Source organism: Lepisosteus oculatus, chromosome 12 (genome assembly GCF_040954835.1).
Source record: "Lepisosteus oculatus isolate fLepOcu1 chromosome 12, fLepOcu1.hap2, whole genome shotgun sequence".
Taxonomy (NCBI): Eukaryota; Metazoa; Chordata; class Actinopteri; order Semionotiformes; family Lepisosteidae; genus Lepisosteus; species Lepisosteus oculatus.
The window spans coordinates 2,780,998-2,803,962 of record NC_090707.1 but is presented as its reverse complement, the minus strand read 5'-3'; the positions used below and the strand labels follow the sequence as shown (position 1 = coordinate 2,803,962).

Genomic DNA, 22,965 nt, shown 5'->3' with positions numbered 1-22,965 from the left:
ATGCCAGGTTAATTCAGCCACTAAACAATGTAGAGCACATTAGTAGTCTATGCAGGTAAAACTGCCCTAGCTGTGGGAAGAAGAAAAAAAGATTGCTGAAAAGTCTTTTAAATGCTCTTAGTTACAAGCATCAAACTTTTAGAGTGTTTAAATGCAAGCTTCGCTTCCCAAACTTATTTATCTCACAGATCGATTTAAATACTGTATGAAATTATGTTAGGTATAAGAGGCCAGTCCACTGTTTTCTATAGCAAAAAAAAGGTTTTTCCTTTAAGCTTCAGCTAACTACTTACTGCTTAAAGATTAATTTCATTCACTAATGTTAACAGAAAAAAGCTTGTCCCTGGTAAAATGAAGCTATTAATCTTACATTTATCTAGTAAAGATGTATACAATTGGACAGGACACCTTTGTTCAGGCAGTATTGGTATACTGCACTTTCCCTGCCAAAACTACTAAAATATATGGCAACATGCACAGACACTGTTCATCTGTAAAAATTATCTGGCATTTGCACTGTGTGTGCCAGGCTTAGCTGTTAGAGAACTATCGTATTATCAGACACTACTTCTGAATCAGGGTTCACAGAAAATGGACAACTTCAAATGTCTATGTTTGGTAAAATATAAAATATTTTCCTTGATAGAGGTCATTGTTTGCTGTAATGCGTGTCAATACACCGACATTCATACCTATAGGTATTCGATACAGAACAATAAAAGCATATTAAATATTTTCATTAAGAAATTAACCTAAATTTCAGGGAGATGGGCCTTTTTTCACTACAAGTCAACCATAAGAACTTTTTCATGCAACCTGCTGTCATCGAAACCTACATATGACATAGTTCTGCTGTGTGTAGTTGGGTAAGTGCAGTGTCTGTCCCGTGTCTGTCCTTCTCTCCCCCCTCATAGACAAGCAGCCTTTAATCCACTTGTCAGGTACGACTGCTTTCGCATCTAGCAGTAAATTAATCATTTCTAGCTGCTGTAGTATGTGACAGTTATATGTCTTAATTGTTTCTTTCAAGTCAGTACAAAGTTTTCATGATTAAAAATTCTGTAACTAAAATAGAAGACATATAGGGCCTAAATAAAACTTTTATGAGAACTAAGGAATACCAAAGTCGGAGATTTTTAACCACATCGAAGCTACCAGCTCTCCCGGTGGATTTGCCCAGGTAAAGCACTGCTGTGCTGTGAGCCCCAGGAGGAAGCCCTCCCCTCATGACGCCAAGCAAGTGTCCCTTTTCAAGAGCGCAGGTCCTGCGCAAACGGTGCAATGCAACTTGTAAGGGCCAAAGGCACAATACTGGCCGAAATCCTTCACCACCTCCGAGACCTCCGGAATGTGGACCCCCGCATCACATAATGAGATGGAAAGAGGCGTGGCTGTGGAGCACAGCGTGCAGTAACGGCAAGCGTGTTTTTGGAATGCCCTTGCTCATTCTACGACTCCCCTTCGGTGATTAATAATTGTTAAAATACATCTCTGAGGGAGACACAATATCGAGATCAGCAGCATGAACCAAGCGGCACCCCGACTCGGTGCCGAGGCCTTCAGAATCGGGGGCACCCTCAGGCACCCCAGTCAGTGATGTCACGAATCGCCCGAGACAGATGGGGAAAGCACCTTTAAGACGATGAAGGACAGTAGGAACTTGACAGAATGTGTTCAGTGGTCAGTATATTATAAAAAAAGCCACTAAAGGACAGATCTCAATCAATCATTAAGAAAGCGCAGGGCATCATTGTTATGTATTCTTCTTGTGGCATATGGTTTAAATTCAAATTTAAATTCTAAAGGGTTTAAAATAACAAAGAGGCCTCCTTTGCAATATAAGGATGCCACAATTTGAGACAAAACTCTGTTGCAGTATTAAAGAAAATGCATAAATATGAGAATCCCAAGAAATAGAACCTGAAGAGAATAACGAAGCAAAAAGAAGGATATGTTTAATTTTTATTGAGGAACATAAATTGAATGCAGAAGCAATTTACATTGACATCATCATAGGTGAAAGGAAGTTGAAAGAGTATATTTAAAATACGGGGGAATATTTCTCTGAGAATTCAGACCCAAACTATTCAGCAAAACCACTCAAAAGTACCACAGAAAGAACGTATGGAATGCACACCAGGATGTATTATATTCCTTGAGAATATTCAAGGAAAATTCGTAATTGATTTTTTTGGCATAGTAATGCAGTCATAAAAATGAAAGATGCTAAGACTAGCATTCCTGCTGAATGCTAATGAATTTTTCTTGTTTGTTTCAGTGCAGGCATCTCCTCCTCCAAGAACTTTAATGGACCTGTGCTTTTGGATATGAAAGAAGATCAGTCCTATTCCTCCCTTCACTGTATCTCAACTCTTACAGAGCAGCAAATCGCAATTCAGGTGGTGTTTGTTCAGATTCCACCTTCTGTGGCTCCTCCATGGACTGGTAACTTACAGTATGAGTGTACTAATACAGGGTAGACATCGGCCTTTGACCTCCTTCACTGATCTGCCAGTGATGCTCTTGTAAGACGGTGTAGCTGCAACTGGAAATTTCAGTGGGACAAGAAAAATACATATTTGGTATTGGTTATGGTTTCAGTTACATTTGCAACATTCACACGTACTAAACTGGTATTAAAAAATGGATATTATGGTAAGTGATGGCCCAAAAGCAGTATGACAGTACAATAACAGCTGAAGCAAGTGAAAGCAGCAGGCCTGGCTCCTATCTCCCACTGCACATGTGGCACCTTCATCGGCAGAGGTGAGAGGGGGTGGATAAACAAAACCTTTTAACTAGATTAAAAAAACCTCACGAGCCAAGGATCCTCATTTCAGGAACACTTATTCAAATCTAAGGAAGAGGAAAAGTCCTTTCCCCCTCTTAAACAGTCTTATAAGTCATTTTACTGCTGAGGTGATGGAGGAGTTGAGGGAAGCTTTTCTTGAGCCGTGTTCTTATATAATTTCTTCAAACAACCTAGAGGAACTACAACACAACTGTACGCTTAAAAAACAGACTCAAGGAGCCCTAAAAGGTATATTTCCTTGTATTTGCATAGTATTCAATGAAAACAACAAATTGTTACGATTGGCCAAAAATCGAAAGCTATTATACGCCTCCACTGTGCTTTCTTTAAGAACACAGGAACCAGAATGCAAATTTCATTAAAATAACTTAGTTACTAATTTACTGATTAAAACTCATGAAAGGTACAGTATTTATAAAGAATACATTATGAATGATATTAGCAATAGGTCACTATGGGTTGCTTTTCAAAATAATAAATTTTAAGCTGTTTTTCCCTGTTTTTTCATTCTTGTTTTGCAACTGTCAAATCAAACATGTCATGATTAAAACCGTCACGTTAACTGGCCCGGGGAAGAGGAGTGTCACGCAATGTCACCGAGTAAAGTAGATCCTCACATGGGAGAACTAACAGGTAGATGCAGGGAAACTATTGACCTCTATAGGATTAAAGTTGTTTTCTCTTGGCCTTAATAGGGCACCTGCTCAACAAAGTGTAGGAATGAGATCCCAGTTGTGAAAACTGCGACTATTCAGCTCTGCAACTCTGAACATACAAGTATCACATATCTGCCATGTGAAGCAACATGCTCATTTAGCATAGTACTGCTAATAGTAGCACACTGGTGACCCCTTTCCAATTGCTTTCAGAGCTCAGGAAATACTGCAACACTGTTTTCCATCCCTCACAAATACCGCTCACTCGCATAGAAGACTGGAAACCGCAGGTGATTCCTGTGTGTGTTTTATTGTTGTTGTCGTTGCATTTGTTCATTGGATTGCAGTTTTAAATTTGTTTCAGCCCTGCCTGCAGCTCTGAAACGGGACTAGCTCAGTGACAACAGCCGCTGGCCATCCAGCGCTGAGCTCCAACGTTCAGGAGGGAAATGAGCTGGTACCGTACCAGTGCCATGTGGCAGCAATGCCAGTCCTGCCTCTGGATCGGACAAGTGCAATTATATAAGGCTACGATGGATCATCTCGGCTGTAGGACTTAGGGTTGATTAGCACTTTCCTGCCCCGTTTGCTATTGGTGCTGAAATTTTAAACTGAAATACTGTGTGGGTTTTGGCTTGAGTTATACGTATTATTTTTGTCTTGTGCTATTATGTTGTAAAGTAGTTCTTGCAGTGTCATTAATTCTACTGCATTATGTTCACTGCAATGTAAATTCGTTTAAAATATAAAGGTATTTTTCATTTCATCCAGTTTTTAAAATCAGATAAGACACGACAAATTCTCATGTACGCTTTCTGTACTCGAACAGAGATGATATTAACTCCAACATTTAACACTTTCACTTCACTTTCTGAAGCTTTTTTTTGTGCCATAACCTACTCTTGTGCACTAAAACACTCAGTGGTTCTACCACCTGGCAAAAATACTGATGTAAGTTATGATTAACATAACTTTATATATATTAAATTAAACTAAAAATATGTAAGGTACGATATGAATCTGCACAGAGAAAGCTACCAAGCTAATACTGAAACGAATACCTTGGCTTCCTTCCTCGGATCAATCATCTACTATCAAATGGGCTGGATGCGGCATATGGCCTCCTCTCATTTGTAACCTTTCTTATGTTCTTAAAGCTTTTATATACTACCATTGGTTAATTGAATTTGCTCACTGGCACAAGCCGTGTACTGGGATAGGAAAGGTAGAAACATCACGTGTGCACGTCCTGAGACCAGCGAGTACCAGGAGCCTTACAGCACGAACGGCACAGCTAAGGTCTCAGGTGGAGATTACGAGGCCCTGTAGGCCCGCCTGCCCCCCGCCAGCCAAAGGGGTCACTGTCGTCCACTCAGCTCATTGACTTCAAACCTACTGGCCTCCCCTGCAGAACCCGAGCCACAAGTTCTGGTCACAGTCGGCTAATAGATTCACACCTGCAGGACCTGGGCTCCGAGAAGCTTTTATCAGCCGTGCAGCTCAAAAAGCTCTTTCCAAGGACTTCAAACAGTGGGACGCCGATCTTCTCTTCCCAATTCTTCACATTAGGAATGAATGGTAGATGTACATAAAGATCCATACTTGTCCTTCCCCAGGAATTTAACTTTGAAAGTATTTGAAACACACAATTTAATTACTGTAATTTAAAAAAAAGGAAGGAATATACCTTGACAATAAGCACATCAAACAAAAGCTACCATACAGAAACGGATGCTGGATCAAAATCTGTTTAGGTCTGCTGAATATTTTGAAACCAGTGTTTTTATTTTTTACCGCTGTGAACCATCTTAAAATAAGCTAAAATTGTCACAATATCACAACAACATGTGAATACAATTCTGAGTGAATTTTGCCATGATACACAGATAAATACACAGATTACCCTGTAGGTTTTCTGACAAATCTGGCTACTTCCAATTTCTTAAAACAGTCTTGCTTTCTATTACATAGAATTATAATCAGACATATCATACAAAATCATTAATTTCAAATTCCACAAAAGGATGAAATTAAAGTCAGCTTCCCATAGTACCAAGAGAACTCAATGGCAACCACCACTGCCAATGGGTTCAGTCAGAGAAAAAACGGAATGCGCTGAGCTGTCGTAAAGCGCCCCAATATGAAATCTAAGTGGAACACTGTGTATGACTGTGACAGAGGGCTGTAAATGACACCCCAATAAATGTTGCTGATCTACCAGCAGCAGTACATGGCGCTACAAGCCAGCAAGGACGGCATCTGCCTTAACAGCTGCACTGGGAGTGTGGAAATTTTACAGTCCAGGCTAAAAGAAAAGAAGAAAAATAGCCCTTTGAATATAAACCTAACGCAGACTCTAATCCCCGCTCTCAATAAAGGTTGATCAAAATGTGAAATATGTGGGTGCAGAGGATCTTAAATCTGGAAGATGAATCACAGGAGGAAACCTGAGCAGCTGATTCTATGCCACACAGACAGTAGTGTATCTCGGCTGCTCTTCATCACACAAGGCACAGCCCACAGTCACTGCAAAAATACACAAAAACAGCTGGGAGACACCCAGCTCCTCGCACCTCTGCGGGAAGATGTTAAAGAAAATAATTACTGGGTGCGGCCTTGACCTTCTACAGCGATAAAGCAGAAGAGGCACAAAATGCCTTTCATTGTGGAAACCGATTCTGGGGACAAGCGCCGCTTCCTTACAAAGATGACGAACCCCCTGTCCAACATGCAGGACTCATCCTGTCCTCGGACAGAGGCATCCTCATCGCCGCACCTAGCCCTCGCGTTTCTTCAGCATCAGGGTGCACTAGCTGTACACAGCATCATACGTATGGCGAGACAGTACGGTGATCCAAGTTATGAACACACTGACTGCAGCCTATGGCTTGGCTCACATGTACAGATGCACTTCAGTGTTTCCCTGTCTATTAACTGACAAGGCCAGGTGAGGCTAAGCCAAGAATCACACTGATTGCAAGGCAGTCCCTTGCTTTCAGATGCTTTCCATATGACTGGCACGAAATATATGAAAAAAATACAGAAAGGGAAAAAACTGAGGTTTTTGTCAACTATAGCTCGACAGGCGCCCAGAGGACCAAAATCTATGGATACAGTTTAAACCCACCTACCTAAGAGATTCCAGAAAAACAGATGTCAAAAATAAAAGTCGAGTACATATTTAGTATTCATTATTTATCTCCAGGATTAGGAAAATGGCCATCTAAACTGAACAACCTACTAATATAAGAAAAAGCAGGCAGTAATGAATACAAAACACTTACAAACATGCGAACGTCCTGTACAGCTGTTTACCACTTTCCTGAGGGAAATTCCACAGAAGTACATTTCACGTGTGCCCAAGCATTGATGCTGTAACTTAACCTCCATGATTGTACCCAGCTGCTCTGCCGTAATAGGTCATGTTTTATGTTTTTAATAGTTCTGCTGTCGAAGCAAGTGAATATCATTAATAACAATAACATAAATGGTGAACAATGTTTGATTATGTTAAAGGACATGGCGTCTATGGGAATGGTCTTATATAGGTCTACCCCCAGAGAGCACACACCTGTAAAACAATTGCTCTCTCACACACATTTTCATTATAGTCAATGATCCTTCGCTGTTCAGTATTCGGTACAGCATTAGCTGAATTTCAGACGGTAGGTGTGAGATCACCCAACTTTCTCTTCTTATAGGAAAAGCCAACACTATATCAATAAGTTCTGAAGAGAAATATCTAGGCTATTGATTGGGTTGTTGGTACACCTCTTCATTTTCTGAATGAGACAGCTTCTTGTAGTACGATTTGCATTCACATTTAAACCACTTGCTTCGATTTTTCCTTTGGAATTCTTTTTCACCAACCCGGGCATAAGAAACCATACAGGAGCCATGCCTAACTCACAAATCACACAATTTAACATGGCTTATCCATCACATGCACCTTGCATGAAGGGATTATAAAAAAAAAACAGTCTGCCAAGAATAACTCTAGAAAAGTCATGTCATAGAAAAAACAGCAACATCTTGATCCACATCATGGAACTCGCCTTCACTGTGAAGTCCTGCTGGAGCGGCGGCAGAGGACAGCCGTTTACAACATCAATATTTGCATTTGGAAACTATGAAAAGGAGAAACAACGCCGTGGACAGCTAATGAGAGGTTTTAATGAGCAGCAGCTGAAAAATACCTGAGATACAGGCAGCCGAGGTGTCGGTCAGGAGACTAGGGCTCAGGCTGGTTTTAATCCAGAATTAGCTGTGCCCGTTTACAACCGGTGGTATGGCATCCAATGACTCAGAAGTAGACAACCTAACTGCGAAACAGTGCTGTATGGGGCCACTCGGATGTACACAAACCATTTAACCGGGCTAAATTTCATTATCTTCACAATTAAACTTTTTATATGGCCGATGAAAGCTTCCAGGAGATCTCCCGAAGCCCCGGTCGGCCTGAGCCAGGTTATTTAATCACGCAGGGCTTCGGTACATTGTAACGGGAACACCGATCTACCGCTTTTCGTGATATTTTAATTTGCTTGATAAAATCCAAATCTCAAGGAGGCGTCCACATCCCCTGCCAACTTCAACAAAATGCACCTTGACTGTTCAAAGGAAAAAAAATACCATTTAAGAAAAAAATATTTAAATATAATCTGTGGCTGCGTGTAGTCTTCACAGCAATATTCTGCAGAACAGACAGCCCCAACACCAGAACACATAAATAAAATGCATTTTCAGACACTCAGGGCAAACAGGAGCTGAAATTTAACATTTTTCAAAAAAATATATCCAGGAATTAAAAACGCGCACCTACCTCTGATTATCTTCCATCGCCAGAGAAATTGAAATTACAGGCAGAGTGACCGAGAAATAGCGAAGTTTTTATTCTCTGTGTGAACTGAGAGGTCTCTGCTCAGAAATGTCTCCAGCCAGGGCCAAAGCACAGACACAGGGAGAGGAGAGGGTTGTGTTGCTAAGAAGAAGCAAGAGACAGAGAAAAGGGCTTTCTGGATTGTTCTCCTTAATATAAAGGCCTAAGACCCTTTTCCTCCATTTTTCCTGCCCCCGTTGAGTTCCTGGGAGGCTAAGGGCGGCGAAACGGAAGGTTTGAGCTGGTTAAAATGAGGTTCTGTCCCTTTAAAAATAAAAATAAAAAGCTTCCCCATCAACTGCTGCTGCTGGCTCTCTCTCTGGGCTTGTTGGGATAGAAAGATGGAGCTCTTCAGCGCGCCTGCGCCGCAGCTTGGGGCCCGGAGGAGAGGGGTGTCCCGGCATGCACGGTAAAACCCAGCGGAAGCGACGGGCGAGCCTGCCGGAAGGGCGCCGCTGACGTCACGCGCCGGGTTGAGAGTTCAGAGGTGATCGCAGGTGCTGGTGGTGGGTGACTGCGGGAAGAGCAGGGATGGTCGGGATTTAGGGACTGAGCGAGAAGTCACAGGTAAAAAAATTATATATATCCACGGTTTCTCAGGTTCACCGCCTTTCCTTTCCCTGTGAAATGAGTCCGGGATGCGTTTTAGATGAGGGAGCTATGCAGCATCTATGAAAGCACGCTCAGGCTCCTGCCGTTGAGGTGCTGTAGTGAGGAGACTGTAAGGTAACATTGCGTACAGCACAGTATCCGTGTGGTGGTTGTGTTCTTCCCAATGAATTGTAGCGCATGTGAAATAAACCCTGCATGTATTTTGCAACCCAGACGGGTTTTCCCTGTTTGCCAGGTTTAAAACATTTTCAGCCCGCTTAACAGTTCTGGCAAGAGTGTAACGTCATGCCTAGTTAAGCATAATTGAAGGCGAAGGCAAGTCTGGCGCAGTCAGGTTCGTGCAACTTTTCAACTGGCAGGTCGGAGCACAGCACCGAAGGGCTGGTAATTACAATTCAAGATAAAGACGCGCAGTCACGTTTCAGACATGCCGACGTGTTCGATTAGGCTCTCAAAGATAGCTTCTTCAGCTCATAACTTTTCCATAGAGTCCAGTTCAAGAATCGGGTTAACAATAATGCAGCTCACAAGCAAGCAATAACCGTCTTTTGTTTTGTATCTAAAATCTGAAAAGTCAGTCAATATAGTTTTCGTTCTAGACAAATATTTGTCGTCGACAAGGTGAGAGCCTGGTAATTCATCTGAATGTAATGTACTCATCGTGATGAAATCCTGACTTTCTGGAGGAGGCAGGTTTTACCACTGTGCTCATTTCGCTGACGGAGGTGTCAGTTTGCCTGTATCCATTTGCACTGTTTATCCTGCAGAAGGGAGTTTGCCTGCCTGCTGACCTCTAATGTCTTTTTCCTTCTTTAGGCACCAAGGTTATGACATCATGAGTAAAAGAAAGTCTAAAGAGAGCACTTTAACACTGGGAGAATGTATTTCTCAGGTTTGTATTTTTTATTGATGATAATTACCGTTGGTACCAGTTTCTTCCATTTTAAATAGGTGGACAGGTTTTTGCTGGGACTTCATCTGAATGTATGGTGAGTTCGAGCCAGAGAACAGTTAAGTGAGGAAAATAAAGCAGCCTCTTGAGTAGGCACTACATTATTTAAGGATTAGTCTGACACATCTGGACTCCCGCAAAACATTGGGATTGTGTAGATCAGAAAGATAAGAATGAAGTGAAACCATGTGTTGCATAGATTAGTTCTATCTGCAGGATCGCTTATCTGCGATCAGTATTTAGGTCATGCTAGCTTTGCATCTGAAAGAAGTTCTTGCAAGTAGAATGTTGAAATTTGACTTACATCAGATACACTAACTTCCCTTCATCTATTTTCTTATTCTTAGTTTCTGCTGTGATTATTGCAGATTCACACTGTTCCTCTTTGTTAACAATGATAATTGACTCGAAAAAGCCCATGCGAATCGCAGCACTTTTCAAAGTGTAATCTCCGTTCTAAATCTGTGTTAGTGTGATCCTCTGATGTCTGTGTATTACTTGTGATTGTGCTGTCTGCATCAAAAATTCGCAGAGGATCTTACCAGATAAAATGGGTACATTTAATACTATTTGTATTTCTGAAATTCTGCATAGTTAAAGTATTTTTTTTGCTTCTTAGAAGCTAAATTTGTCTGATCTTGTCAGAGTACATCCTCAAGGATTAGTTGTTAGGCTGTATAATCAGAATGTAAGAACGATGGAGCTCTAGAAGTTACCACCTGCTGCAGCTCAAGATGTTCGGAGTGTTCTGTTCTGAGTTTGGCCTGAGGGGCATCTAGCTCTATTGCCTTATTTTCTGAAGGCTAGTTTCTCAGTACTCATTGTATACTTTGCATTCTGTATTAAATGCGTTTCCCATGACAGTAGATTGTTTTATATACTAGTGGAATTGTTTACTTATTTTCTTAGTGCCTGACAGATGAAAACCTTCTTGCAGAATATGTGAATCTGTTGGATAGGATTAGTTGCTAAACTATAACCTTTATGTTTTTGCTCAGTTGCTGTTACTGTGCCTGCCAGGTATTCCAACATATAAAATATGTTTTGATTTTAATACATACATTTGATTTTTTCTGCTTTATAGAGGCTATTAATAGCCAGATAATGTATCTGTATGCCCGTATATCTGTCTGTCTTTTTTCTGTCGGCTATATTACTGAATTTTTCAGTTTCACCTCACTTTTCTTTCTTATAAATATTTGTACATTGTGAATCGTACAAAAAAGAACAAGTGATTTTTTATACGATATTATTACTATTTCATCTGTTTGAATGGTTTGCCAATCAATAAAGACTCCCTTTGTTGCTGTGAAGTTTAACGCGTGCTTTCTTCTCGTTTTCAGGCTCACAAAATACTGAGGGAAAGGTGCTGTCACCAGAAACTCCCCAGCAAGCCCTTCGGAGTGGAGTCCCAGTATGAGTAAGTGTTTTGATTGCCCTTGGACTGTATTCAAATGCCTTGCTTCCTGAAGAGCTTGAGTGTCTTCAGCTCGCTAAGAGCTTAAACAGCACTTGGGTCACTGAATACGATTCCCCAAGTTTAACCATTGCTGCCAGCCTGTTCTGTAGCATAACACTTAATTTTACCTGCTCTCGTTAATCATAAATAGTGCAGTTATGTCTGTCGGGGTAAGGTTGTCAAGTCTTTAACCTGTGAAGGACAAACAGATGTACAAAATTGTAATTGCTTTATATTAGATGTTTTTGTCTCAGTATTTTTCTTACCTTTTCCTTCTAGAAACAATTTCTCTTTTTATAGCTGATGATTTTGAATTTTCACGGCCCGTGATGTAGTTTGTAGTTATATGCAAGGGAAACAGCAGATCAGAGCCATTGGGTCTATGTCTGAGCTATTTTGAGGAGCACCACTGCAAACTGTGCTGTTGTTGTGTCCTCATTCCCATGGAGAAAATGCCATGATTATTAATGGTAGCAATTGACATTGGTCCTTCAAGTTGTCACTTGCTTAGAAAGTGAGCCAAGGGATTTAATAGGAGGATGGATTGCAAAAGCAGGCAATGGCACTTGTTTATCGCTTGCTCTGGACTCTCCCAGGGTGCTTTCCGCTCCCACGGTGAGGCTTGCATTGCACCTCAGGCTGGCCGCCTTTCTGCTGCGGAAAGTGTCATTTCTTAGCCGAAGGACACGGGTGGAGGCGTCTGACACTGGGCTGCGTTGTTTCAGGCACCTGCTGGAGCTGCTGAGGCGAACGGCTGTCCATGGAGAGAGCAACTCTGTCCTTATCGTGGGCCCCAGGGGAGCAGGGAAGTCCATGGTACGAATGTAAAGAGCCAGCTCTCAGACACCCCTCCTGCAGCTTTTGTCCTTTGTCCCCACCAAGGCTTTTCTTTGCCAAGCGTCCGCTGCGACGTCTGGAGTGAGACGTGCAGGTAATGTGGGCGGGGCAGCAGAGGGACACGCCCGCAGGTGACAGCCTGGGTGCCTGTTTCGCACTGAAACTATAGAAGAGTGCGTGACTGCAGGCCAGGAGGATTAGATGATCAATTGGGTGAGAGACACTAATCCTTTATTGCTATGAAGCCTCTGTCAGGTCTTGCGTGTCAGTGAGCACTTTCAATTCCTCTATGCTCCCTTTTACACACTGACTTCTAGTTTGAATTCTGCTTTATATATATTAAATAGATCATTATGGAGAGCTTATTTTATTGATTTCAACAGGATGGAGCGATTGCTTCAGATATACAGCCCAGTGATTCTAGAATAGCACCTTATCTGCAGTGTCTGCTGTGCTACCTTCATTCTCAAGACGGCTATCTACTCCTCTTCCTGTTGTGGATTATATTAATAGATATGCTCTTCTAGGAATTTGGTACCTTAGTACCTTGGTGTTTCTAATGGGAGGAGTTTAAACTTTTTTTTATAAATTTTAATTTTAAAAATAGAACAGCTACATCTTGCTGAGAGGAACCCAACATCTCAGCTTTAGGTTGAACCTGACACCCATGTTTTACTTGTGAAATCTTCCAGCTGACCCTTCTACTGCTGCTGGATCACTTCTGTGGCGTTTTAATGTGTCTGTGACATATGGGGAAATAATTTAGATTTGGTATCAATACAAATGTGGATTAGAAATATCTAAAAACAGTGATTTACTAAATTAAAGTCCAGTTTAAAGGTGAAATAATCTTTACATTTTATTATAGCTTCCTGGGCTTTGTACCATGATTCCAATCTGTGCTGTGTTATGCTTTTCTCAGATGATCCAGCCTCTTATCAAAAAAGGAAAAACCAACCAGTGTTGATCCTCATTTATCTCTTCAAAGGCCTCTCTGTGAGAACCTTCACGTCAGAGGCTTAGCCTAGTATTGTAACCTTTCACCCTGTTCCTTCAGCTGCAGCAGCTAGTGTTCAAAAGCACCATCCTGTGTGGTGCTGAGTAAACTCTTACAAGCCAGACGAGTCTGCAGAATTAGGATACTGCAGTGCTTACCTTACAATAAAGACAATTCTACTGTGAAGCTAGAATCTTCTCACTAGACTTAAGCAAATACAAATATCAAAATGTAAGAGCAGAATACTGCAGGTAATTGTATTGGAAGTTTCCAACATCACTTATGTAGCTCTGGAGAAGCCTGTTATTGTTGCAAGGTTTGAAAAAAAAAAACAGCTTCACAAAGGAAATGAAGAGCTTCAAGTAATGTGGGGAAAAAGGATGGTATCAAGATACTGTCATGCTCTGTTGATTTTCAGCTCCTGAGCTGCGTCTTGAATGAATTGCAGAAGGAGAAAGAAGTGATGGAGAATATTTTACTGGTTCACTTGAATGGCAAGTACAGTTCAGAAAAATTCACCTCCACTGAAAAATTGACCTTGATTTCACCTGCAACGTGACTTAGCCCTGACTGTTACAGGATTGTTGCAGACTGACGACAGAATTGCTCTTAAGGAGATCACCAGGCAGTTGCACTTGGAGAATGTGGTTGGAGACAAAGTTTTTGTAAGTTTTCTATAACTTCTCAGTCCAAACTTCTCAGCACAGCCTGGGACTCGGCATAAGTATGAGTAGTTATTAGGTCAGAGGAATATTGCTTTAGGCATTTCTTTCTGTATCCCATGTGTCTTTTCAGACTTATTTCATCTTGTGAGGTAATATGCTCAAATATGTTAAGTGCTTATAGGCCGATCTTTAAACTGTATAAAATACCTAGACATTTCCAGTGACTGTTGGGGATGTTTATCAATAGCTGTTCAGTTGTCATGTTTTGCTATGATGTATTTTATTTTGTGTCCCTTTAAAATAGCTGTAATGGGAAGATAAACGAGTTTATTTTTCTCATAAACATAAAATGTAAGGAGTCATTTTACGGTTCTCTTTAAATAGACCATTGAAGACCTCAGGAACTCCCAGCTATCACATCTGCAGTGATAATAATGATTGTGACCATCTGTGTACTGTATCTCCAAGCCTATTTCTTCTTTTTCTTTAAATAGCTTCTCCATCTATTTTTATATTTCAGGGGAGTTTTGCAGAAAATCTTGCCTTTCTCCTTGAAGCTTTAAAGAAAGGTACGTTTTAAGCCCATATCTTTTTGTAAACGCATATATTATTCATTGTAGAAATTGTGTGAGATTGACAGCGATTCATGAACATGATGTTGGAAGCATTTTTTATTGCAGGCTGGATCTAAACGTTTTGCTTTAAACAGGACTAACTGTGCCATCTCTAAATGATAGTATGGTTACAGTGACAAAAGGATAAGAGGGAGATTTTCATTAAAGAATTGCTTTTCCAGGTAATAGAAGAACATAGGAAAGGTCACATATGAGAGAAGCCTATTCAGCTCATCTAGCTCCTTTAGGTTTTTAGAAGTTACTTGATCCATCCTGTGGGCAGCAGTGTAGCATTGCAGCCTCGCAGTGCTGGGGACCTGAGTTCATTCTGGACCTGGGGGGCTGTCTGTGTGTTCTCCCCATGTTCACATGGGTTTCTGCCTGGGAGAGCACCCTGAACCTGCAGCCTCCTGCATTACAGGGAGCATCAGCGCAGGGCTGGCTGGTGGCACTGGTCAGTCGTCTCAGTCGCCACGTTAAGTATTTGTTGTGGAACACCTAAAACTGCCTGCGAGTAGCTGCAGTATATAGAGGCGTGCTGATTACTTCATGGCAAGGGCAGCGGGACATGTGCCTGCTTGTGTTCAGGACAGCCATTCCCTTGCCTGCCCCGGTGGAGTGGCACTTGTTCTTGCCGGCACGCGTGCCGTTCGGCTGTTCTCCTTGTTGGCCTCTTGCCTGGGCTGCTGGGATCACGCTGGCCTGCTCCTCTCCCAGGAGACCGCAGCAGCAGCCGCCCCGTGCTGTTCACCCTGGATGAGTTTGACCTGTTCGCTCACCACAAGAACCAGACTCTTCTCTACAACCTCTTCGACATCTCCCAGTCAGCGCAGGCCCCTGTCGCGGTGGTCGGTCTAACCTGTCGGCTGGTGAGTTTTACACCGAGTGGGACCCGCGGCTTTGCTGGGCTCCCCTCTGCTGGCCAGCATTTTTGAAGCTGGAGTGTCCTTGTAGCCAGGTGTGCCTGTTGTAATTCATTATGACCAACACGCGTATGGAGTGTGATCGTCCTCATTACAAGATGCTGCAGTCGGCTGTAGCAACCAGATTAGGTCCTGTTGGGTTGTATCTCAATCTTCTCACAGGTACCAGTTAACCACAATGTAACGAAACCGTGCAAGCTAAAATTCTCTTCCTTAAACATGAGAATATAAGAATGTTTGGTACAAAGTGTTTTGCTCTCCCTTCTTTACTCACGCTATTGAAGTGGCATTTCATTGTAATGAGAGATTTATTCTGTTGTAGGTTTTCAAAGCTAAATTTGACCATTAAACCAAACAGTGTGGCGCTGCTATGACTTCTGTTGCTTTCTTTCTGTGTACAGTATAATATCTTGGCCGCATTCTATCCCAGTTACAGCTCTAGCAAATTTACTTTTATGAAAACAGACCACCCACTTGGCCTCTTTAGTCTGAAGAGCTTGGCCGAGCTGAGTGCCCGGCCTGCCACCTCCACGGCACATCTTTGAGTTGTTTCCGCGTGAAGACTTCTCTTAAAGCTGAAGAGACCACTCTCGTCTGCGCAAGGCGCAGCCTGCAAAGACCCCCGACGCTCCTGAAGAGGCTGAAATCGGTTTCTCTTCTCTCTGCTATTCAGGGTGGAATTAACTTCCGTCTCATCTGTGCCTTCTGCCTAGTAGTGCACAGGGAGTTGGATCCGGATTCACTGGGCAGTGCAGACTGCCCCTCGCCATGGTCATACTCGAGGTTCATTGGTAGTCTCTTTCTTTAGGATTCATGGTTTCTCACTTGTGCCTTAAAAATTACGGGCCTTATAAAGCGATGTCATTAGAGCCTTTCTATAGAAAGTCTTTAATCCTCTAACAGATGAAGTCCTGCATTGACAGTGGAAATGCTGTCTGGTGTCTGTTGTCAGGATGTGCTGGAGCTGCTGGAGAAGAGGGTGAAGTCCAGATTCTCCCACAGGCAGATTCATTTGCTCAGTGCCTTCGATTTCCGGAAGTACCTGGAGATCTTCCAGCAGCAGCTGAGTTTGCCGGAGGACTTCCCCGACAGAGGGTTTGCCGAGCAGTGGAACGAGAGCATCAAGGTGACAGCTGGCATGTTCTGGAAACATGGAAAGGCTTGTGGGAAAAGCAGGTGTTGTGCTGTTATTCAAGGGGGAGACTTTGATTGAAATTATTGCTGGTTGTGTTCGATAAGTGCAGTAATAACGCTTGGTTATCTTTTACATTCGTGGAGCACAAACAGCAGTAAGGAGGTCTGGTCTGTCCAAAAAGGATGAAAAAGGGTGTTTGCTGCGTTGGACCCGGATATGAACGTGCAGGTTTTCACATGGTGTTTCATAGCAACGCAATTTTTTTTTCTTGCAGTCTTTATGTGACGACAGATCAGTAGAAGATATCTTACAGAAGCACTTCCACTCCAGTAAAGATTTCCGATCCCTCCAAAGGCTGCTGGTAAGAGATTTTTGAAACATTCAAACAGCCCTTGTAGGAGAAAGACCTTGCATGATAAAAATGACTATACGATGTGAAGGCCATATTTGAGGTGCACAAAGCTGGATTTAAGGTCGCAGATGTTGGTGATGAGGTGCATGTAAACACTCTTAACACCTTGGTCACAGTAGTTGACACCCCAAAGATACAAATGTCAACATGGCCTTGTGAATACACTCCCTGAAATTCCTTTAGTTGGCTCTGCATGCTCTGTGGTGTGGAGAAACATATTTACGGCAGTGCACCCACCCAGCAGGGGCAAATGCAGATTACAGACAGATAACATTAGCAAATATTTGCAAGACAAGCAGTAGTTTTGCAGTGATAAGTAAGAAATAAACAGATTTATTTCTGAGTGCTTTTAAAAGCGCTCTACAGTAGAGTACAAATTAAACAAGGCAGGAGTTTGGTATCCCACGGTAAATAGACTAAGTATATCCAAGTGTCCAACTATCTAAAGAAGCTATAGCAAAAAGATAGGTGCTTAAGTACATTTTAAAAAAGTGCAATGTTGTAATGCCTGATGGGTTTGAGCAGTGAGTTCCACAGTGGGGGTGCTGCGTGAGAGACAAATCTGGAGCCCATAGTGCAGTGCTTGCTCTCAGGTGGAGTCAGATATCCTGAATCAGCAGATCTCAGATTAGGTTTTGAACTATACTTATAAATAAGCCCTTAAGAACCTGAAATAAGGTTTTTAAGTTGTAAGCAGGAGAACTGAGAAGTCCACTCAATTTCACACTGAGCCAATGCAGTTTCCAAAGGACAGGTGCTGTATGCTGAGGCAGTTTCGTTATTAGTGTTAGGACACGGGCCGCAGAATTATGTGCTATTTAGTGTCTAGGAGGTACTCCAGTAAGACACTGTAGTACTCTGATCTTGATTAAATAAAGGCATCTCGCGGTACTTCGGATCAGATAGAGCAAAAAACTTAACCAAGCAATGGTCATTGCGATACGCGTGGAGGAGATAGCTTTCTGATGTTCCCAAAATCATCTTTGAATGATTGTTAAAAACCTCACTGATCTTCTGTTGTGGTGAAGGATTTAGTTTCATCACCATCAGCAGCAACATTGATGTCACCAGCTTTACACAGCTGTTGTTGGGAGCCAGGAAGCATAACCTCAGGCTTATCACAGTTTATCTTAAGAAACTTCTGTTGCATACATTTATATCAGATGTAAAGTGCAGAAGCCGCAGATGTGCTATCTGAATTAGTTTGCAAATAAACCCGTCATCAGTCTAACGGTGAAGCCCAAGGCTGTGATGGGGGAACAATTTTAACAAGAGATAGGAAACATGCTGAATAGTGAAGGTCCCAGCAGGTAGCCCAGTGGAACACCTTGAGTAACAGGTGGTACATCAGATATATAACATTCAGGATGTACAAATTAACTTCTATTAGTCAAATAGGAGCCAAACTAATGAAGGGAAGACTGAGTTGAAAAGCATCAGAAATGACCTCAGCAAGGATGAATCGGTAATCTGCCTGAAACCTGAAATGTGGCCCATTTTCAGTGATGTGGAAAGTGGAAATGAAATGTAAAAAATTTCAACACTGTCGTGGGATTCATCTTGCAGTATTCTGTGAATGGTCACTGTGGTCCTGGGCAGAGTAAGAGAGTTAGCGTTTGAGCCGTTAATTTGCCTCTCGAGGGCCTGCTGTCACTGGGCTTCAGACCCTCCGTCCCGCCTGCCAGAGCTCAGCCCGACGGGCAGAGAAGCAGGAAACGGAGAGAGCAGAAACACGAGGGGCGAAGGGAGCCGATTACTTTAGGAGAAGGCTGGGTGCCGGCGAGATGGAAGACAGGCTGGAATCCAGAGGAAGGGGGAACAGCTGCAGTCTGTCAAGGAATAGAGAGAGTGGAAGAAGACCCGTCAGTCATTGAGATGATCTATTTCCCGGGAGTCTCATGTACCTTATATACCTGAAATGTACAAATGTGCATTTTTACCTTTCTACCCGACTGAGTTTTATTACATCCATGCTGATCGCCACAGATGTTGTGCACGTTGTGTTTATGCAACATGTTGTGTTTATACAACAGAAGAAAAGCACTTGATCAGCTAACGGATTGGCTTCAGTCTGTTTTCGGATCTGCTCATCATGGATCCACTATTATCCGATGTCAGAGGGGCGTGAATATCAGGAATGTCAGGTTTATGTTTTTCGTGGCCTTGCCAGCGGAGGTTTTTTCCTCTGTTTGTGCTCTGGCTGTGCTCTCCGGGTGTGACCTGGCCTTCGTGGGCTGCTGTCTGTTTCAGGTGCTGACGCTGAGCCGAGTGACAGTGTCTAACCCAGCCGTCAAACCGGCAGATCTGTTAGAAGCCAGCCGCCTCTGCACGATGGACTCCAAAGCTAATATTCTGCATGGTAACTTGCCTCATGTACTGACTGAAAAGCCCTGTGGGCTTTGCACTCGCATGTGAAATGGTGCCTATTAGTTGATTACGCTAATCGATAGAACAAAACTGCGCTTCGGTTGTTTTCTCTTCTCTCCTGCTTAAGAATGTGATCCGGCATTCAGTTCCTCCATAGGCACCGGGGTCTGTCCGTGCTGCACTGTGGTAAGTGTCCAGCAGTAGTTGAGAGTAACAGCCACCTGGAAGCCTGAGTGGACCGGGCTGTGGGTTTTCTCCAGCAGTACAGCTCTTCTGCTCACTCCAGTTCCCCATCAAACCCTCCCCTGTTTCATTACTGTGTTTGCTGTCAGAACACTTAAATAAATGAATTATATAACTACAAAACGTTTATTGTTGAAGAACATATCATAAATAGTTTACAAACGAGAGCAAGAAGCACACGTTTTACAAAGATAACATTTTTTATAATGTTTAATGTATATAATGTATTTTAACATTGACAGTGAAATAAACCACTACACTTACATTCACTGCTCATAATATTATAATTTATAACTAACTTTAAGATCCTAGATTGGCACAGCAGCGACAGAAAGAGCCGCAGGAGGGAGTCTCTGACTCGCATGAATGTGCGGATTAAGAAATATGTTGTGTTGCGCAGTGAGGGGTCCCCTTGTGGCCTTGGGCCCTAGGCAGTCGCCCCGTCTGCCTCAGCCGAGGGCCGGCCCTGGTTAAGGTATTTTCATATTTAACTTACATGTGCGGAGAGAATGTTTGAACACGACAGAAAAGGGTTTTTTTTCTGCTTCTCCAAACGTTGTAGTTCTCTATCACTTCTGAGAAGGTGGCTCTGTGCATGAGCTGCTCAAGGCTCAAGGATCAGAATATTTCTTCCTCCATGTCTGTTGAGCAGGGCCTAGCGCTCATTTCTTCTAGAAGAAGTTTGAAAAAAACAACAGAAACAATGAAAAGCGCCGATTTAAATCTCTGGATTTGTTTGTTTAGGTCTCTCGGTCCTGGAGCTGTGCTTGATAATTGCCATGAAGCACCTGAGTGACATTTATGACGGGGAGCCCTACAACTTTCAGATGGTCCACAACGGTGAGCCAGCCACTGTTCCTCGACACCGTTGGAGATCTGCACCAAGCCCACTGCTCACACACATTGTCCCAGGCGTGCAGCGGCTGTGTTTCCTGCTGCAGCCGGTATGGCAGTCTGGCCTTCGGTACCAGGCCAGCCTGTCACAGCGATCGGGACTGTGACCTTAAGTTACAGAACAAGCTGAAGCCATCGAATGTCCTCCCTGTATTGTGGGTGCTTGGGGTCGGCTGGAACCCTTGAAGATCCGTTAACTTCTGTTTAGATAACCAGTGCAACCATTCGGCAGAGAGCTAGAGAGACCGGTTCTCCACGCAGTGTTTTGGGATAAGTGTCCTGCGTGTTCTTTAGTCCGGTGGAAGACAGTTTCTGTCCCACTGATTATTCAGGCAGGTAAGGGCCTGTGTTGCCGAGGTGAAGTGTGGTTCTGCAGGGGGCTGTAGAATGGGAATGATGTTAACTGATGCTGCATTGTCAGTGACTGAGGAGGGCATGCCACTGGGGGGTGTCACGTGAATCGCTTCTTGACAGATGGGAAGAATTCTCGCCGGAAACAGGAGACGGGGTCACTTGTGCTGTGGGCAGGGCACAGGCCTCTGCCGGTGTGCATGTCCGATCCGAAGACACAGGGAGTTGGTGAACGCCGCCGTGATAAGTGGCTTTGATTTACTGTGGGCGAGCGTGCCGGCGATTCCCTTTAGTGATCTCGGAGGGCCGCATGTCTATTCCACCTTTGCTCTTGACCCAGCAGAACGGGTCACCAGTTTAACTGGAGGAGTTGAGTACTTCTCATGGGCTGTCGGCTGCTGCCCAGTTATGCAGAAAGCCTGCTGGACTCTTTTCCTGGAAGACTGGAGTTGGGCTCCTTTGCTGTACCTGCACGTCCGCTGCTCTCGTTTGCTCAGAATCTTTATATCTTTTTGCTTTCAGAATTCAAGAAATTTCTGCAAAGAAAATCGCATTCCATACATAACTTTGAAAAGCCTGTTGTAATGAAGGTAAGAACAGTGTCCAGTCGCCCTTCAAGATGAATGAAAATTCAGAAAGTCTATGGTTTACTGATGACATTGTCCCTACTTACTTTTTTATTGGTTAGCTTCTGTGTTTCATTGATAATTTTGTCAGGAGCTTGTTACTGCGAGCTTGTAATTTTAAACAGCACTATGTAATGTGAGCTGCATCCAGTCCTGCAGGTCCACTGTGATGATTCTAGTTCTGTTTAATTCCCCAGATCTTAAAAGAGCCAATTTGATCAAGTAATTAGTGCACGAGAATACAGATCTGAAGGAAACCAGAAACCCCTGTGACCCTTAAAAAGCAGTCAATCAGGAATCATGCTGACCAGTTAAGTCAATGATTGCAAACAGTAGACATCAGGATTGATTTGATTAATTGGATGTTTTTCTGCCTGAATCATTAGAGATATCAAAGAGAAGCTGTGTGTTGCTGCGTGTTGCTGCCATCTAGTGGAATGTATCTTTACTGTTGATAATTCAATCATTTTTAAAGCAGCAGTTTAAAGTTGTAAGCCAGTGTACATGTTTGTTTTTGATTACAAAATCAGTATTATGGTAATAGTAAAAATAATTTTAGAATATTTTGCATTTTAGGCTTTTGAGCACTTACATCAGCTGGAACTGATAAAGGCAGTGGATGGGCCCTCTGTGAAGACCCAGAAAGAATACCAGCTTGTCAGGTTAATGCTGGACAACGGTCAGATAATGGAAGCTCTCCAGAAGTACCCACAATGCCCCACAGATGTCAAACAATGGGCAACATCTGCCTTTGCGTGAATGTGGAAGATGACTGTTACAGGGTCTGAAGGACACCACACTGCTGCATGGACTTTCCACTGAACACTGTCGATATTAAGTTTCTACATGGTGTTTTGAGGTTTAAATGTGGATTAGAGATGGACATCTAACAAGCAGAAACTGTGTCATGAAGGTGTAAATGTGCTACTTACATTTTATAGATCAATTTCCAACGATATGGCTTACATTTTGATATTCACTTTTTATATATGAAATAAAACATAATATCTTTGTTATTCATGTTTATTTTTCTGTTAAAATAAGGACTGCAGCCAATTACAGATTGAAAACGCTGCATGTCTCCTGCCAGAACCTCCTTGCTCTAGTCCTAGTTTTCAGCAGAAGCTTGCGGCAGTTTTCTCTGTTAACTAAAATAACTAAGAACTACGAAGTCCATTGGTCCCATTTCAATAGTGGTTTGGAAAACTTTCACTAGAAGTAAAAAAAACATCTTTGAAAACCGATAAATGTGCCCAGTACACAAAGCCTTTGCCCAAAATGTTGACTCTTGGAATTTAGGTCCTCTTCAGCTGTTCCTCTTCACAAGCCTATAATGTACTTGTCGAATCTCGAGAAAAAAGCTGGAACAGCATCTTTTCCTCAGCATAGTAACTGTTTTTTCCTCACGGAGTTACAGCAGCAAAATGACTACTGAAACAGCGTTCCAAATGTAAAGGTCGCTCTTTGGCCGTAACCCTCTGTTTGACACTCAAGTGTCAAATACTCAACTTCATTTGGTATTATTGCTAGT

The 22,965-nt window shown here is 42.7% G+C and overlaps 2 protein-coding genes across 8 annotated transcripts in view; one reads left to right on the top strand and one right to left on the bottom strand.

Annotated features, from left to right (window-relative positions):
- The window catches only part of mbd5 (methyl-CpG binding domain protein 5), a 59,127-nt gene extending 50,396 nt beyond the window's left edge, over window positions 1-8,731 (bottom strand). For 2 of the 5 annotated variants that reach the window (XM_015358549.2, XM_015358553.2), the window contains exon 1: window positions 8,291-8,731. The gene's annotated coding sequence lies outside the window, so the exon portion shown is untranslated. The remainder of the gene's footprint in view (window positions 1-8,290) is intronic. The other 3 variants (XM_015358554.2, XM_015358555.2, XM_015358551.2) reach the window with 2 other exon arrangements.
- Window positions 8,732-8,797: 66 nt separating this feature from the next.
- On the top strand, window positions 8,798-22,450 carry orc4 (origin recognition complex, subunit 4). 3 transcript variants are annotated; one of them, XM_069197128.1, is made up of 15 exons: window positions 8,798-8,914; window positions 9,776-9,851; window positions 11,255-11,331; window positions 12,096-12,186; window positions 13,623-13,698; window positions 13,784-13,869; window positions 14,390-14,438; window positions 15,201-15,352; window positions 16,359-16,532; window positions 16,816-16,902; window positions 19,204-19,312; window positions 20,308-20,403; window positions 21,331-21,398; window positions 21,632-21,744; window positions 22,011-22,095. In XM_069197128.1, exons 2-14 carry the CDS (start codon window positions 9,795-9,797, stop codon window positions 21,650-21,652), a joined length of 1,143 nt encoding a protein of 380 aa, XP_069053229.1. In that variant the 5' UTR covers window positions 8,798-8,914; window positions 9,776-9,794; the 3' UTR covers window positions 21,653-21,744; window positions 22,011-22,095. The 3 variants fall into 3 exon arrangements, with proteins under 3 accessions (XP_069053229.1, XP_006636292.2, XP_015214144.2); XM_006636229.3 differs by lacking the exon at window positions 21,632-21,744 and having other exon boundaries at window positions 8,799-8,914; window positions 22,011-22,450; XM_015358658.2 differs by lacking the exons at window positions 8,798-8,914; window positions 9,776-9,851; window positions 11,255-11,331; window positions 12,096-12,186; window positions 21,632-21,744 and adding an exon at window positions 12,195-12,420 and having other exon boundaries at window positions 22,011-22,450.
- The last annotated feature ends 515 nt before the right edge of the window (window positions 22,451-22,965 follow it).